This window comes from Cuculus canorus, chromosome 13 (assembly GCF_017976375.1).
Source record: "Cuculus canorus isolate bCucCan1 chromosome 13, bCucCan1.pri, whole genome shotgun sequence".
Classification (NCBI taxonomy): domain Eukaryota; kingdom Metazoa; phylum Chordata; class Aves; order Cuculiformes; family Cuculidae; genus Cuculus; species Cuculus canorus.
In genome coordinates this window covers 21,611,123-21,628,479 of record NC_071413.1, presented here as the reverse complement: position 1 = coordinate 21,628,479, position 17,357 = coordinate 21,611,123, and the positions used below count along the sequence as shown (strand labels likewise).

The following is a 17,357-nucleotide window of genomic DNA, read 5'->3' as shown; positions in this document are numbered from 1 at the left end:
GGAGAGGGCAATGCCATAGGAATACTCTTTTTTTACATAAAAACTGCTTAAAAGGGTGCTTTTTGCTGAAGCGGGGTGGCAGCACGCAGGTAGCTCCCGCCGGGGTGATTTACCCCCTAAATCCACCCCGGCCCCCCTTTACTCTTGGGGCAGGAGCCCCCCGGCCGGGTCTCCGCCCGCTGCCCGCCGTGTGGCGGCCGGAGGAGGAGGCGGAGGGGGAGGGGGAGGAGGAGGAGGAGGAGGGAGTCCCCAGCTCCGACATGAGGCCGGGCTGAGCTATGTGCGAGCAGGCGACGCGCTACTGCCGGGCCGGCGTGCAGAAGCTGCTGCGCAAGCCGCCGCCGGCGCTCCGCGGGGTGGACGGGCTGCTCCGCTGGTTGGTGGCCAGGATGGGCGACAAGGGCGTTACCGAGCGAGAGCTGCTCACCCCGGGGGCCGCCGCGCAGAGGAAGGGCACCTCCGTCATCCTCGATGTGAGTTGCCCCCGCGGGGGGCTGCATCTCGCACCCCTCGCCGGCTCCTGCATCCCTCTCCCCCCTGCCCGCATCCTGCACTGGCTCGGGGTTATTCTTCGGGTTCTGCACTCGCCGGACTGCTTGGGGTCGGTTTGTACCCCTGGTCCTGCGATTTCCGACTGAGTGGGCATGGGGGTGCAGGTTGGAGCCTGGATCCCCTTGCGCGGGTCCCACAGCCGAGGACTGAGGGGGTGTGGGAGTCCAGCCCGGGTCCCGCACCCCCCTCTGCCCGGGTCTCGCACCCTATTATTCTGTCTGGGTCCCACCCAGCCAGCCAGCTCGGCATCGGTGCTGCTTCCCGGGTTCTGCATCCGCGGGGCTGCATCCCGGTCCAGCATCTCCTGGACAGCTGGGCAAGGGGCTGTATCCCGGCTCCTGCAACCACGGTTCGCACGGGAGGGCAGCGCGGTTCCTTCACGCTCGTTGCCGGATCGTGCACTCACCGACCGGCTTGGCATCAGACTTATTCCTCGTGTCCTCCAGCCCCGGCCGTTTGGGAATGGGGTGCAGCCGACGTCCTGCATCTCCCAGAGTGGCTGGGCATGGTGTTGCAGCCTGGGTCCTGCACCCGCTTGTCCAGACCTTGCCCCTCCTAGACTGGCTGGCTGGACACTAGGGATGCAGTCGGTCCTGCAACCCTTTGCCCTGCATGCTCAGGGACAGTTAGTAGTTAGGTGCGCCTTGGCCCTACATCTCCTAAGCATAGGGGTGGATCCTGTAGTCTGGATCCTATACCTCCCCCCTTTCCTGAGTCCTGTATCACCAAGGTGGTGGAGCGTGGAGGTGCAGCCCGAGTTCTAGATTTTTTTTTTGACCGAGTAGGCGTGGGGATGCAGCCTCTATCTTCCATCTCCTTGCCGTGATCCTGTGCTTCTGGACCAGCTGGGCATGGGCATGCAATCCAAGTCCTGCAGTCCCTTTTCCAGGTCCTACAGCCCCTGGACCAACAGGGATGGGGATGCATCCTGGGTCCTTAATGCTGATATTAGCTTGACTGGACAGAGATGTAGGACTCCAGGTCCTGCAAACATTCCAATCTTGCAACGTGGGTTGCCTCAGGTTAGCTGGGCATAGGGGTGCACCCCGGGTCCTGGACCCCAATCCGTGAAGGGCTGCAGCTGCGAGGGTCCTGGATGCCTGCGAGTGCTTGGGATCCAGGGGTCCCTTACCCAGGTTGGAGAGGGCATGCGATGTGCTTAGTGCCTCTGATGCGCTATTTATAGACTTCCTGATTAGGGAACTAACGAGGCTATTTGCACTTAAATGAATAGGGAGAACGGGGTGGAATCAACGGGAGTGCAAACGGTGTAATTACACAGTCTTTCTACAACATCTAGTAATTAAACACCAAGATCTTTAGCTTTGCTATTTCCTAGCTTTAAAAAATGTGTAGTGAATGCAAAAATAAGCTATTGGGGCATTGGCTGTAGTGGAGCATAACTCGCGCTCTTCTCTAGCCTCAGAGTTAGGCAGTAATATTTCTTCCAAAAGAGACCTTGTGTTTTCTGTACGATTGTTGAATCTTCCACCACATCCCTGGTAGGTATTGGCATGGGCTGGTGAGCCCATAACTCACTACATCTCTGAGTGCCTTGGGCTGATCGGCATTTCTGTTCTCCTCAATAAACCAATGTGACTGTGTCTATTGAGCTGCCCAAAGCAGCTCGGAGAGCAGAGCTTGATGGGTTGTGGTGACCGGTGAAATGGGCTGGCAAGCAGGCAGCTGTGGGCTGTAGGAAATGCTGCTTCGGGAGGAAGTTGAAAGGACACATGCAACTAATATCCTTCTGTCTATTAAATTAATTGTTTGGCGTTTCTTGTTTTGTTTTTTTTCTCTTGTTTTGTTTTTTTACCTGCCCTGAAATTACCAAAATTTTACAACAATATGGAGTCTGGGCTTCAAAGCATAAATGCAATCGGAAAGAAACGTTAAGCTTGTACCAGATGTGCCTGAGTTAGGACTGGTTTTCCACCAAAATGGTATCTTCTCTTTTCAACCTTACTATCTACTGCTTAGGGACATGGTTTAGGGAGTGTTAGGAATGGTTGGACTCGATGATCCAGTGGGTCCTTTCCAACCTGGTGATTCTGTGATTCTGTGATCTCTGAATGGATTATTTTTTTTCCCCGTTGAGGTTTGAGCTAAGAAAATGAGCCATGAACTTTCAGAATGGCTTAACAGGTGGGCAGTACAATAGAGCTGAGTGTGCAGCTCCTGACCCTTTATTCCTTCCACAATGTGTCTGGGAGCCCTTTCTCACCTGCTGAAACTACAAATGGATGCTGGAAATACCAGATTTCAGAGTTTGGAGTTTTCCCCCCCCTCCTCCCCCCCTAGAACTTGCTTCTCTCCTTTTTCTCCAGTTACAATAGAAACGACAATTGAAGCTGTGGCTTCACTGTACCAAGCTCTTCAAATGCACTGTGAAACCCTCTCTCTCTTTCATACAAAGAGTTTAAACATGGGGATGCATGTTTAGGTTAATTTTCACAGGATAGTAACAAGGATCATGCTGAATCCTCAGGGATGACAACATCTTTTCCAATTAACTCATTCACGTACTTGCATTACGTGGATGTGCTGGGGAAGCAGAGTCCCAGCCACACAGCAGTACCGCTGCTTGGTGGGTGGGGATGAAGTAAAAGACCTATAAGATTTCACGTTTAAGTAACACATTTGTGTGAGCTGGTGTGCTATGTAGGCAGTTCATTAGAGGCTGGGAAGGAGGGTTAAGCTTAGTTTTGGCTATGAAATGGATAAGATGACTCTGATGTTACTGGTACCTAGGTCAGTTTTTCTTCCTCTTCTGTTCTGGCTTTCTTTTGCCTCAGCCGTCGCCACTGTGCTTGTTCTGACTCTTCTTGACTGTGAAGGTGGCCAAAGTACAAAGTTCCTTCCACTCTTTCTACTAAAGAAAGAATACTATGATGTTTTCGGGCAAAAACTTGATGTCTGAGGAAGAACAAAATACAGCCAGAGGGTTAGATATCTTCTGCCATCAATTTGACTACTGCCACTTGGAGGATAAATCTTAATTTTGGGCCAGTTTTAGTATTTTTCTTTTATTTTGCCTGTGTCCTTTTAGGTAAAGGATTAAAAAGGGTTGAATAATATTTACTAGTTTAGCTCATAATCATAGATTTCAAAGTGTAAAAAAATAGCTAAAATTTCATATTAAGTAAACTCTGGTAACAAACTAATGAAGAAGACCTCTAAGTCTTAAGCGTTGCCTAAAATAGACATGAAGTAAAATTAGGCAATGACAGATGCTTTTCCATAGTGGCAGCAGACCAAGTGGAGGTGATGCGTCACTCCAGGAACCTAGAAAACATCCCTTTGCACTTAATGGTCAGCTCTTACAGCATCAGTCAAATAAACATAAGGGGTTGGGGTTCAGCCAAGGATCTGTACCTGTCTCGTACTTGCCCTCAGGTGTCTTCTGTGTGTTTGCTCCTTGTGTCTGGATTGCACACAGCTGCTCCCTCCGTTGAGAGCCAAAACCTCAGGGCTGGCAGCACGTGTAATCTGCTGTAGGTCACGTAGTGTTGATCCACAGCTTATGATGTGAAATTGTGGTAATGCTGCATTCTCTGTCTGCCTTCCGGACTACTTGAAGATGCCCTGAACTTCTCTCTGCACCCACAAGGACAAAACCCCTATACTAAAAGGAAGCTGAAACTGTTACTGTGCTGCTCAAATCCGCATGTGGTGATGGTGGCATTTTCAGTCTAGAACAAATCCTCAAATGCCACAAAACTTCTGAAAAGGAGACTATAGTGGGTGGATGTGGGTGAGCCTATATCAGGTCGTACTTGTTGAGTGTGAATGGGTCCACATCTGGTATAGACCTGAGGTGGATGGCTCCCACGGCATGGGAAATGTCTAGGCAGGTGCTGCTCTGTCTGGGAGTAGTTCAGTACTGACTTACCAAGTGCCCTTACTCATCTCCTCCTGCCTTCACGTCACTGTCAAAAACCTACGCTGACAGGAGGAGTGTGAACTCCAGCCAGTGCAAGACCTAGTCAGTTACAGCAGCTGCAGGCAGGGATGCCCCATCTGGTTCACACCAGGGAGAGCCTGTTGGAAGAGCTCATCTCCTACTTGTCATCTAAAAGGTCAGCCTTCAGTGTGGATAAGCATCCCCGTGGCAGGACTGTTCTCTCCCAGAGGTGGTGATATCTCTGCTGTCTTTCTGACTTCACCAGTAGTGAATAAATTAATTGCTTTTTGGCTTTATTTTAAATCCACCTGAAGAAAGTGGTGCCATTCACTTTGGGTCAGATGAAGCTTTTTGTTTGATCTGCTCTTTCTTTTGCTGAAAACTGATTTTGACTCTTATCTGCCTCTTTCTTCTTTGATAGGCTTAGAGAGAGAATTTCAAATCCAGCTTTCCTGCTTATGGCTCTTCTTGCACCCTGTCTTACTTGGCCAAATCTGATTGGCACTTCTTCAGCCCTATGGGGTTGAGCGAGGTGCTTGGACAGAAGATGGAGAGGATTTGGCGTGTGCTGAGGGTGTTTCCAAATGTAGATCCAAGAACTGTCAGTTTTCCAACTGCTTTGATGACGTCTGATGATGTAGTCCAAAGTGACAAAGCTCTGGGTCCTTATTTCCTCACATTAGTACTGGGAAGAACAACATAGAGAGTCTGTAGGAGAAGAAATTCCTACCAGTACCTTGGCTTAGAGAGCTAAACATCATACCTGATACAGACCCTTGTCTCAGCTCCAAATGAAGTGCCAAGGCTTATTGGGAGAGGAGCACAAAGGAAGAACAGGAGTGTAGGAACACAGTGAATAATAAATTGATTATTTTTCTTAGGTATATCTGGGTATTTGGATGCTTTATCATCCATAGGGTTTCCTCACCCAGGAGTCTTAGGTTTGTTTTTTTTTTTGTCCTCGATTCTGCACCAAGATTATGATGGTAAGCAAAATGCTAGCTCAGTTGCACTGTAGTTTATGTCAACATCATATTAACCTGCTGAAGGGGTAATAAACTCTACAAACCCTGTAATAATTCTTAGGCTTGTTAGGGGAGCGCTTGTGTGAATTTAATAAAATTGCTAAAAAACCCTCTATTAAGTGGCCTCCAGTCACACATTCTCATGCAGGAGAAGACAGAACTGAATGTTTTTAAATGGGAAACCATCTATTTTTTTTCAAATTTATTATTGCCATTAGTGTTTTGAATTGCTTACTTCTGCCAGTTTAATATCTGTAGTAGCCATTTGAGAGTACAGCACAAATGTACGTTTTCTGAAAAGCTATTGGAAGTCTTGACAGTGGCTCCTTGCTCTATATAAAATAGATTTTATATTCATCTATACACCTGGTAAGTGAAACAAGTATGCTGCAGATAGCAAACTACATGCTTTGCCAGTATGAATTCTATAAAATGGGCTAATCTGGCCCATATTGTGGGCATCCTGTGGGCTCACAGTGTGATTACCCTGTCCTTCAGGAGACTTGCTTAATAAGTTTAAAGCGTTGCCAATGGGTGAGATGGCTGCTGTAGTACTTTTGTGGACGGGATAATTTTTTGTTTACCATATGAAAACTGCACATTGCCCTGACTGTTGGAGAACTGGGGGTGATGGAGTGGAAAGAGCAACCCTGGTCAGGCTTTGTGGTGCTACTAGCTCCTGTTTCATGAAGCTCTTAGCCACTGGGGACAGTCCTCGGCTGGGGTTGGAGGCATGGGAAGCCAGTCGCTGCTAAGGGCTTGGCAGGAAGGATGTTTCTACATCAATATATCGTCACCTCCACTCTTGCTGACCTCCAAGGCTGCTACCTTGACTAAGCCTAAACGACTTTGCTGCTGAGTGAGAATAGTAGCGATGGAGTTACTGCAAGTCTGTAGAGAGTGACTGCAAGGTGGACTGGCTTTGCAGCCTCTGCATTGGAGATGATGCAGCATCCTTGCTTATATTCCCCTCTTCCTGGAGCTGGTGGGAGCTTTCCTTTCCCTGAGCTCCCTGGGAGCCCAGCACCGAGCTGCCCTTGGGGGTTTGCCTGGCTGGTCTGTAGAGGAAGAGTGAGGGGCGGCTTTTTTACTCCCATCATCAGATCTTGCACCTTTCCCTTACTGAAAGCCCATCATATCCCTCCCACAGTAAAAGAACTAATTCAAGACATGAATAGAGGGCATCTTTAGCTTGTGTGTGGGAAGACACTCTTGTTTGCTGAGCTACAGTGTAAAATCTGGGTCTTCACAGAAGCAGTGTTTTTGGCAGCGTTACCAAGCTGTTGTGGAGTATATTATGTCTTTATCAGCCTACTGATGCTCATTCCAGTGTGTGTACCTTGATATACTGCCTGCCTGTGCTGACACGATTTTTATCTTAAATTGCTTTCTCTCCAGGTGTCCTGTTTGAAATTTCTTTATGTGGGTGCAAATTTTAGGTTGTCCAATCAAGTAGGAAGAATAAATCTTGCTCTTTGCAATGAAAACTAAACAACTTGGTTGCGTAGAATAAACCTTGATAGGTAACACTGCTGATGTGATGTTCCATCAACGTGTTCATTTAAACAGTCATACTTTTTAGGAGTTTCTGTGAGAGTTGAAGCCCTAAAAAGTTCACTTAGTGAAACTGGACATAAATACTTCCATTTCTTAATTTTTTTAGTTTTTCCCTCTTGCTCTGAGGGCTCGTTGCAGGGTTGATGGTTCCACAGAGCAGAGCACTGCAGGTTGAGCCTTTCTCCTAGTTTAAGCTGCATTTTACTCATTGTTTTTTTCCTTCCTGTCCTCCCTCTTACAGTTGTGCTTAAGCAGGGTGGTGATCTCCCACAGAACCTTAAAATAGACATTCTGCTTCTGTGTTAGACTTGATATAATTTTTTTAAAGCAGGGGTCCTGCTTGCCCTACCTGGCTGTATTCTTTCTTCCCACAGACAAGCCATGATTGGCCAGCCTTTCAAACCCCATATTTAACCTCAATTAAGTCCATAAGTATGGAGACAGGTAGGTTTTCCCACAAAGCTTCTAATCACTCTTGAAAAGAAGAAGGTCAACCCAAGAAGTAAGTAGAGTGGTCACGAGCTGTAGTCCTTATAGGGTCTTTATGAACCTCTCTTGAATGTGGGTCTCGGTGTCTCCCACTATTTAGGTTTGGCTTAAGCAGAGGGCATTCGGCCCTTCTGAAGTACACCAGAAAGTCCAGTTTTGACTTTGCCCTGTGAAGCCTAGGAAGAGCTCTGGGCAAAAGAATGATTGATGTTCCTTAATTAAGCCATATGCGCTTAAATAACACATTCTACAGTTCAGTTTGTCTCCTGGGTTTCTTGTTTTGTGCAGCAGTTTCTCTCTTGATATTTTTCTAAAAATTATTTTATGACCCAGAAAATAAGAGATTCCATTTTACGGCTGACTCTGATCTATCTTGCTGATGCTTTTATTCCCTCCACAGGGAACTGTCTTTGTACAGCCAAAATCTCTACTCTTGCTTAAATTAATAGGGTCAGATCTGAAGAGATGATGTGAATGTTTCCCCTTTTCTGCCCAGTTTATGAGCATGTTAATTTTTCAGTAATTTATGGCCACACTTGTGCTAGCAGCTGTTTTTGGCAGGAGCCTATAAGATTTCAACCCTCACGCAAGCCTTTTGCTATTAATTGCATTGTGTCAGGGGACTATTCATAAGATAAGACTAGTTAAAAAAAAAGCAGTTGTTCCTGCTGTCTTTTTCCCCGGAGAATTCTACTGTACTACACATTATTGCAACTTTTTCTTCTGAAAGGGCTATCTAATTCTTCTCTGTGGGCTGTTCCTCCTCACTGTAGTTTTAAGTCTAAATATAATCTCCTTCCCACACAGGAAATTTTTTTTTAAAAAAATATTGTAAATAATTTGTTTTAGAAGTGCAGAACTGTGGAACTTGGTTTAAGAGATATTATTGAGGCTAGAGAAATTGGCTTGGCTGTTGACTTTTTTTAATGGGTATTTTTCTTGTACTGGATCCATGTTTTCAGCTTTTTTACTGTAAGGGAGATGTTGGAACTGCTGAAAGCATTTTGTGTTAATTTTATTTAACTAGCTTGCTCCTTTTCAACCAGTTATTCCAAAGACAACCATGTTGATACTCTACCCTGGCAGTGGTTGCCGATTGTGTGGGTCTGGGGGTGGTGAGCTGAGTCTTGGGAATCATAGAATGGTTTGGGTTGGAAGGGACCATAAAGATAATCCAGTTCCACCCCCCTGCCATGTGCGGGGACACCTCCCACTGGATCAGGTTTGCTCAAAGCCTCATCCAACCAGGCCCTGAACACCTCCGGGGTGGGGAATCCACGACTTCTCTGGGCAACCTGAGCCAGAGCTCAGTACAGGACCTGAATTGGCTCTTGGGGGGATGGAGCATGTGGCCCTGCCCTGTGCATGGGGTTGAACCTGGTCCTGGTGCTAAGGGCTTCACACTTTCAAGTTGAGCAACATAGTAAAACTGTTTCTCTCTCTCTCAATTCTAGATTTTCAGAAGAGCTGACAAAAATGGTAAGTCTGTACATTCATATTTCACGTTTCTAGATCAAACTTCTGCCAGTATTACCGTTTTTCCTGATAGAAATATCTGTTTAAATGTCCTTCAGTTTACTGGGTCTGATGCTGCACGGTATATGCATCAGAAAAGGTTTTATTGTTTCTTTGGCCAAGATATTCCTGGAGTAGATGTGAAAGTAGTGTGCAAGTTGGCATGGCAAGTTCTACCTTTCACAAAAAAGAACACAAAATAAATCACAGTCAAGTGAGGATCCACCTCTCTGTAATCTTGGAATAGCTTAGCAAAACAGACCATAGTTGTGAATATTGGTACTTTGGTTCCTGAAGGACCGGACACACGCATCAAGGAGCAACAAGTATTGATGTGTGTTTTCAGCCTGTGCCTGTGGAAAGCTGAACAACTGCAGTGAACATGGTTTTATCCTTAGATGGGGAATAGCATAGATGTATCTTAGTTAAATGATTTTGGGTCCAGAAAGAAGAGAGCAGCTCTGTTGTGAGATAATGTGGGTGTGGGAAAAAGAGGCCGTGGGTCCCATCCCAGGATCTCTCTCCATGCTGAAAAGTAATTTAATTTTAGCTCCTAGCTTAAAATACCAAGAGCTAGTCTCTATTATTTCTCTTGGTGTACAAGAAGAAAATTAAATACCCTTCAAAACTGTGTGTATTTGTAGAGGGACACGTGGGAGGGTTGTCCAGAGGAGCACAGGGTTTTCCCTACAGATTTAAAAAGGACATACTCAATATCTGCAAAAGCTTGTTGATAGCTTATGATTGCTGCACCCAGGTAAGGCAGTGAAGGATGATTCAAGCTGGCTGGCATAAAAGCAGTGGATGTTTTGATAACAGGGGCATTCAGTTATAACAACTGACACAGAAATAGACATCGAAATTTGTCGCTTGGGTAAGCTAAGTAGTTGTGTGACAGAAGGGGGAGTGCTGGGGAGTCTGGTGGGGCCAGGGAGGGGAGGGCAGGGCATCTCAAGTGCTCTTGACACCCAAGCTGTCACACTTCACAGACTCCTGAGCACTTAATTATTGCATAATTGGAGACCCGGAGGTTGTGTCTGATGAAATATTAGATGCTGCCTTTGAGAGATGCTGCCAGCTTTCTGCTGGCTGGTGTGCCTGTCCCCATGGAGTGGAGTGCCAGGGTTGACAACTTATAATGAAGTCTTACCTGCCACTTGCTCTCCACCAGGAGAAGTCTGAGGGTTTTGGATTACAATTGTCAGTGTCTTTGTTGCATTCACATACTGGGTTAAAATCTGGGCTTAGTTATTCCCATCTCAGTGTGAAGTTGAAAATGCCACTCCAAACTTTAACCTGTGAAACCGTTCCTTGCTAAGGCTGTGTTTAGCTTCCCTCCTGCCGGATCCTCCTTCCAGTTTCCAGGACAGCCTGCCTCTGTGCGGGGCAGTTTAAATCAAAAGCAGTGATTTTTCTTTTCAATAACGAATGTTACTCAGCTAATGAAGCTTTAAAGGATGCCCTTTAATGGACTGGTCTTCATGTAGTTATTTCCAGTGACTGCTTTTTGAGCTCTGCCAAGTGATGCTGTGCTTTTGTTTTGGTATCAATTAAATTTATAACAGCTGTGATGGGGCTGAAATATCAGAAATCAAAGTACAAAATCTTGTCTTGGCTGTTGTGCCAATATTAAGGCTTTTCTAGGATGGATGCATGGAGCAGCTCTTAAGTTGCTCTTGAAGCTTTGGTATTACCTGCTCACTGCAGCGCAATGGAAGTCTTTCCAACCCAGACAAGAGGGCAAAGCTGTCATTTTGTTGGTTTTGCTACATCGCAAGGTCATGGGGGTTAACTTCTAGTGCAACCCTCACCACAGTGACAGCCCTCCTGATGTCTTTGGTAGATGCCAGTGGCAACCATGAATCCATGTTTTATGGCATGGATGATAATTTGGGGAAAATGATGAGCCTTTGGACCCACTCGGTCTGCTCTGGTGATGAGTCTCTGAAAAGAAAGACATAATTTTGGAAAGCTGGTGACTTCTGCTGACCAGTTCCTTGCTGTTGCTGAAACTCATTTAAAGCTCCTGCTTTTCAACCTTCTACTCTGTTACTAATGATGGGCAAACACTCCCTCAGTGTTTTTGTGTGCATAACAGGTAAGGGTCGAATGAGGTTCTTCCATCAGCTAGAGCAAACCTGTTGGTTTTGCCTCTGCCCTCACCCTGGGAACAATCTGCCCAGCTCCATGGTCATCTTCCTGGATGTTCCATACTTTACAGGGTTCAAACCAGTGATCCATACAGATAACAGGCACGATCACTATACTGCACGCAGACAGGAAAACTGTGAGTAGCTCAGGTGCAGCATGATAATTAAAAGTATTTTTTTGTCCTGTTGATCCAACCAGAGGGAGTTTGGATTTGAGCAAAGAAGCAGAGATTAATACCCTAGAGCTGACATCAAGGTGTCTGTCAGCCATTCCAAGCACTCAAACACCTCTCCATAGAGCTGCTGTCCTGCCCAGCAGATGTACCCTCTTCAGGGCAGGTACCCCATAACATGATGCATGTGGGGAGCATTGCTCATAGGTAAGTGGTCTCTTCAGCTGGCTGTGTTGTGCAGACGTGAAAAGGTATACACCCTTTTGCAGGTATTCCCATGGATGCTGTTTGAACATCTTTATTCCATGTTACCCAGTGATATCCCAATGAAAATTCAAATAAGGATTGGGTGGTGTGATTAGGCACCAGCAAGACAAGCCCTACAACGCTGTCTGCTGATTAAATTGGTGGTTCATTGTCAAAGATAGTCCTGAGAAGGGATTTCTGCCAGGATACACCAGGTCTGAGCTCCGGGCTTGCAGAGGGAGGTGATGAGAGTGTGCTCAGTACCCTTGAGCACAGGCAGAAAAGGTGTCCCGCAGCTCCTGGTGAGACTGCAATTGCTCCTCTGAAATGTCTCCTTCCTCTTCCTAACCCTGGATCGTGACTGCAGGGAGGGATGGGTGGTTTTTAATGCAGGTCAACTGTTCTGTGAAGGAAGAGTTATCTCCACCTCTGCTTCCACTCTCATTAGGCAGCTGACCTACAGCTACTTTGCAATTGTTGTTTGAACAACAAAATGTGTTGCTCTCCATGGGACTAATGCTGCCAAGCAAAAAAGGGACACTGCCTTTTCCTTTCTATGACCTGGATGACAGATTGTCACAAAGCAGTCTAGATTTAAGTTGGCCTTTCTGTCCACGTGTTGGTTCCTGCAAGACAAGGTGCCCGAGTGCGTGTCAGTCTCAGTGTGGCTGCTTTCCAGTCCCACTGAGGATGCTGTCTCTATGATCTTGGGGCCGCCTTCTGAAGGATTGTATGTTGTGCAATGGTTTTACCTATTTTTTCAAGATGCTGCTTTTTTCTTGAGAAAGCGTCTGCTGTTGCGGTGGCCAGCTTCACCACCCATTTGTATCTGCTTAACTCTTGATAACAGAGTTTGCCACTCTTTGTAACTAGTTCAGTATATTTCTCCACAGCCTGTGGGATCAGGACCTCCCACAGCTGCCCCTATGGCTCATAGCAGCTGCTGCAGGAGATGTGCAGGAATATTTTCCTCAGTACAGCCGCCCTGCAAACCGTGCTCAGAGGTTTCCAGAGACAAAGGCAATATCTTTGTATTTAATATCCCTAGGGATCTCTTTTTTACGATTTCCTTTTCAGCATCCCAGCCTTTAATTTTTTGATTTTTTGAAATTCAGTCTTTTTGTGGCTTTATCTGGTACAGCTATGAGGAACAGCATCAGCCTGCTGCTTCATGTCTCACCACAGGCGGCCTGTGTGCCATACACAGCCCTCCGATGAAAAACAAAGATCTTACACTTTTCAGTTTTTGTCAGAATTGCAGGAAGGGGCTTTGAGCCCTGGACAAGCTGCTGAAAACGCAGGTTCACAGGTTCCCAAAATATTACACTCTGTTAACATGCTTCTGCTGTCTCCACACCTGGAGAGGTTCTTGTCTGGCAGGGACTTTGCTCTTTTTAATTAACCAGCTGAGATGAATCATTATCCAGTGCTGTCTGATGCTACTATACTGGGGGAGAGAGCTCCCTGGGCAGGGACCGCTGGCAGCTTTACCCAGAACTGGCAACTCTTGCTTGCCCTGGTTGTGCTAAAGCCACTCTTATAGACCTGTGTAGGAGCTCCACAGAAAAACATGAGGGGGAATCCAAGGAAAACTTCATCTCTTGCTGTCTGGTTTGACTAGAACATCTCATTTAACTTTTGCCATGCAGAGATCAGATGATTAAAGGGTCACCTAAAAGACAAAGGGGGATTGTAAGCTTAAGGAATTGTTCAGCTTTCAACAGTCGAGAGGTCATAAATTTGGAAATCTTTTCAGCGTCTTGATTTTTCCCCCTTCCCATAGCACATATAGTGTTAAAGCCACGGGGCTGGTTCAGACTCGCTAACTATGGAGCCTGATCTGGAGCATGAGTATGTGAATTCAAGAGCTTGTCCTTCCTCCACTTCTTTCCACAGCTTCTCGGCATGAATTGTTAATTCATGTAAAATTGGATGTTCTGGGTGCAAGATGCTGAAACACATTACTGTCCCTGCCATGTTCAGTACTTGTATTAAGCTGATTTGATTCAGTGCCTACACGTACTAAGAGACTGCTAATGAAGGAGCTCTTGCTCATTACCAGACATAGTGGTCTCTTGCCCCAGAGAAGTGAGGTTCTCTCTCTAATGTGATTTAAGTCCCCAACATTTTCCCTATCAATAATATCAGGCAGCTGTATTTACAATTATCTATATGATAAACTCAGCAAATGCTCAGGATGGCATGCCTTGAAATGATGAAAACGCTGGAGATACCTGGACAAACTGACAAATGGTCTGAAAAAAGAGAGAAGGACTGGGCTGTAACCTTCTGACAGTGAATAATTCGCTAGCTCTAGTCATGCTTTGCAGACGCATGGCTGTTAGCAATTCAAAATAATCTTCCATGTAGGAGTGTTTTTCCTTTCTCTGTTAATAAATCCACCTACTGTTTTATAATCCTTCCAGTCCCAGTAAACAATACGTAATCTTTTAATTGGCATGTGGTAGGAAAACGGAGGCATCTTGTTTAAGGCTGATGAAGCAGAGCTGTCAATCATCTGAGTTATCTACTGTGTACTTTATCTGCTCGTTATGAAGCTGTTAATCAATTATAGGTTAAATAGCCCAGGATTCTCTTTGAAAAATTAAGACAGTTTTATTTTGACAGCACAGCCTAATTGCTAACAATTAATTATAGAAATGTTGCTTCTCAAAAACTGGAGTTTTATTATCTGAAACCTCCGGTGACTGCAACTACCCAGCTCCCATGTCTTGAGAAAAAGTAAACATGAAATGCATCCAGTTTTAATAGTGTGGTTTAGTTTATTGAGGTCTGCCATAATTATTAAATCTTGTTCATGGGAATGGCCATTGCTCTGCCCCATCCACAGGGCTGGCTTGCATTCAGTGGGGGTGAAGTAATTGCTCTGGATCTCTGCCATGGAAGGGGAGAAATGCAAAACAAAATGGGTCAAAAATTCTGTATGTGGTTATAAAGCACAGAAAATGGCAGGAGTAGTTGGCGGTGGTGCAGTATTTCATTAGACAGTGACCAGGGATGAATGAATATTGCGATTAAGTTAACCTAGCACCTTCCTGTTGCCGCCCTCCTTGTGGCTTATGCACCAAGATCTAGACCAAAAGGTTGGTCTTCTCTCTTGAATTTATCAGATGTAGGGAAGGTGTGGGTGAGAATGAAGTCATTCAATGCATGCTGTCTTGGATAGCTTCTGCTGTTACCAGAAATTAAATACAATGAAGATGGATTAAACTAATTTAATTTATAAATGCAACATAGAGATCTGGAGTACAAATGCTGAGAGGAGTCTTCAGTTTTTAGTTGATCTGGATAATCAGCTGAAAGCCTGTAGAGGACGTAACAGAGCTAATAAATGAAAAAAGGAAGCATAAATGCAGCTGGAATAGGTGGTTGGAAAGGGCTTCTTGGTTACGAGCCATCAAGGGCAATGGAATTGTGCCCATTCCTAACCCAGTAGGGCTTGTCCTTTAAATGGCTTCACACAGATATCTCTTAGTTACCGAGGAGCCCATTTATGTTGTAATTCTTTGTAAGTAAAGGACTGCTTATGCCAGTGTTACAAGCCTTATAGCAAATTGTGCTACAGATGATGGGGTCACATACAGAGCCACTGACAAGCAGGGAACATAACCAGTACACAAATGAAGAGCCTAAGGCTTATTCTTTCATGGATTAGGTTTCTTGATTAGGGGTTGGTGGTGGGAGAGCGGGGAAAGCCCTGAGTTTTCAGCAGAGGGAGAGAGCTGAAGGAGTCCTGATGTGGTGAAGGCTTGCTTGGGTGCTTTTGTTGCTTTTGTTGTTTTGTTGCTTTGGGTGTTTTTGTTAGATGTTAAACAGATGCCAGGCTAGGGCATGATACCTCTATGTTATATATCAGAATTGAAAAACCCCAAACATCTAACAAGCCTCCTGTTGCACACACAACTCTTCCTTCCACAGCCACAATTGTGCACCTGTTTGGAAATTATGCTTTTACTATGAGCTCCTAGGAGCCTCACAGTCCCTGCTCTAAAGGGCTACCACTCCTCAAAAGCCACTTATCTTCCAGACCTGGGTGACCTTCTGCATGGCTACAGCTCCTCACACGCAGGGAGAACCTTGAGCTATTTATATCTCGCTGGTGCGTCCAAATTAAAACATTACTTCTAAGTGAGAATATTTATAATTCTTGCATAACAAAACAGTATTAGCAGACACCCACATATAAGTGGAAAAATGCAGTGGTGAATCACGTTTTCTGATTATAGATAAATCTGGAGATTCTTCCTTGACCAGACGTCCAGTCTAAATGTATTTATCTTTTTTAAAAAAATAGTTTTGTATTTAGATTGGCCCGTGAAATCTGGACTATCAAAAAGCACCTTGTAATGACCTCCATTTACAAGGAAAAGTTTGAATCTGTTTTCAGTTATTTGAACTCCTGTTATCATGTCCTAGCTTGCTCTATTGTATATTCAGTTATCCTTCCAAGTCCTTGCGAAGTTCATAGCACATAGTTTTGGAGAGATGACATCTATTTAAATGAGGACATCCTGTTCCCAAAATAATAAACAAACCTGTAAACCAGATGATGAAATTTGAGATAATGTTGAAATTGTGAAAGGTGGTTGCTGGCCATGCTCTACAAGCTTGTCACTAGATGTGTCCAGTAGTTCTGCCCACTCTTTAATCCTATGACCTTAGCATTTGATTTTCAGCGTTGCCTGGCTTGAAAGGGTACTTCTCAGCTGCTTGTGCCCTTTCAGGGCTGCTTTTCTCTTTCAACAAAGATATGAAGTTATCTAGTGCACACTACATGCAGCCGAAGTGAAGAACCAAGGCTTGTTTTTCTTCTTATGTCACCTTTCATTAACAAACACGTTAGAATCAAGGGATGTTTTTTCATAGAATCGTTGAATCACAGAATCCTTAAGGTTGGAGAAATGTCCAAGATCATCCAGTCCAACCATCAGCCCAACCCCAACATGTCTAATGAATCATGTCCTCAAGTGCCACGTCTGCATGTTGTTTTGAACACAGCCAAGGAAGGAGACTCCACTGCTTCCCTAGGCAGCCTGTTCTAATGCTTCACCACTCTTTTGGTTAAAAAAAAAAGTCTAATTTTTTTATTCTTATACTTTTTTTTTTTTTTTGGCTGGACCACCTTAATTCTGCAAAAGTAGGACCTTGAATTGAGTGCATAGGTCAGGACTTCATTAACAGCTGCATCATCATGTGCTGCAGACTGACAGTTACATAGGAATTCAGCTTTAATCTGGGCCCTCAGGTTTGCATACTGCAAGGTTTAAACCAGAGAAGGTTTGAGCAGGGCAAGGTTTGGATCCAGCCCAGAAACTACCCAAGGAACTCAAGCCAGCAATGTGACCAGCATGTGAGCTTTAATTTCCACAGTAGAAATGTCCATGCCCACCTATATCTGCACAGCATCGATTTATGGCTATCTCTAAAATCATTATTCCTGTCCTGTTCCTAAAGCTTTTCCCTGCTGAGAGAGCAGGCTACCAAAATGGAAGGCACTGTGAAATCCTTCACGGGTGGCAGACAATGGAGGCACCATTGGCGCCTGAGTGTGACCTGCAGTGGTGTGCAGGAAATGGGGCTGGGGACTATCCACAGCTGGGAAAGATGCTCTGTTTAAACAGGTTGCTTGGCCTTCTGTACAACTGGCTTGCTGAGACTTCAGTTGATATCTGATAGTTCAGGTGCCTGAATGGTGTTGTGCAGAATGCTCTTTCCTCACTATTCA

The 17,357-nt window shown here is 45.2% G+C and overlaps 1 protein-coding gene across 2 annotated transcripts in view; it reads left to right on the top strand.

Annotated features, from left to right (window-relative positions):
- Positions 1–248: 248 nt before the first annotated feature.
- The window catches only part of LOC128853521 (N-terminal EF-hand calcium-binding protein 2-like), a 58,936-nt gene continuing 41,827 nt past the window's right edge, over positions 249–17,357 (top strand). For both annotated transcript variants that reach the window (XM_054079097.1, XM_054079098.1), the window contains exons 1-2: positions 249–473; positions 8,982–9,006. In XM_054079097.1, the coding sequence (XP_053935072.1) occupies positions 279–473; positions 8,982–9,006 (220 nt within the window). In that variant the 5' untranslated portion in view covers positions 249–278. The remainder of the gene's footprint in view (positions 474–8,981; positions 9,007–17,357) is intronic.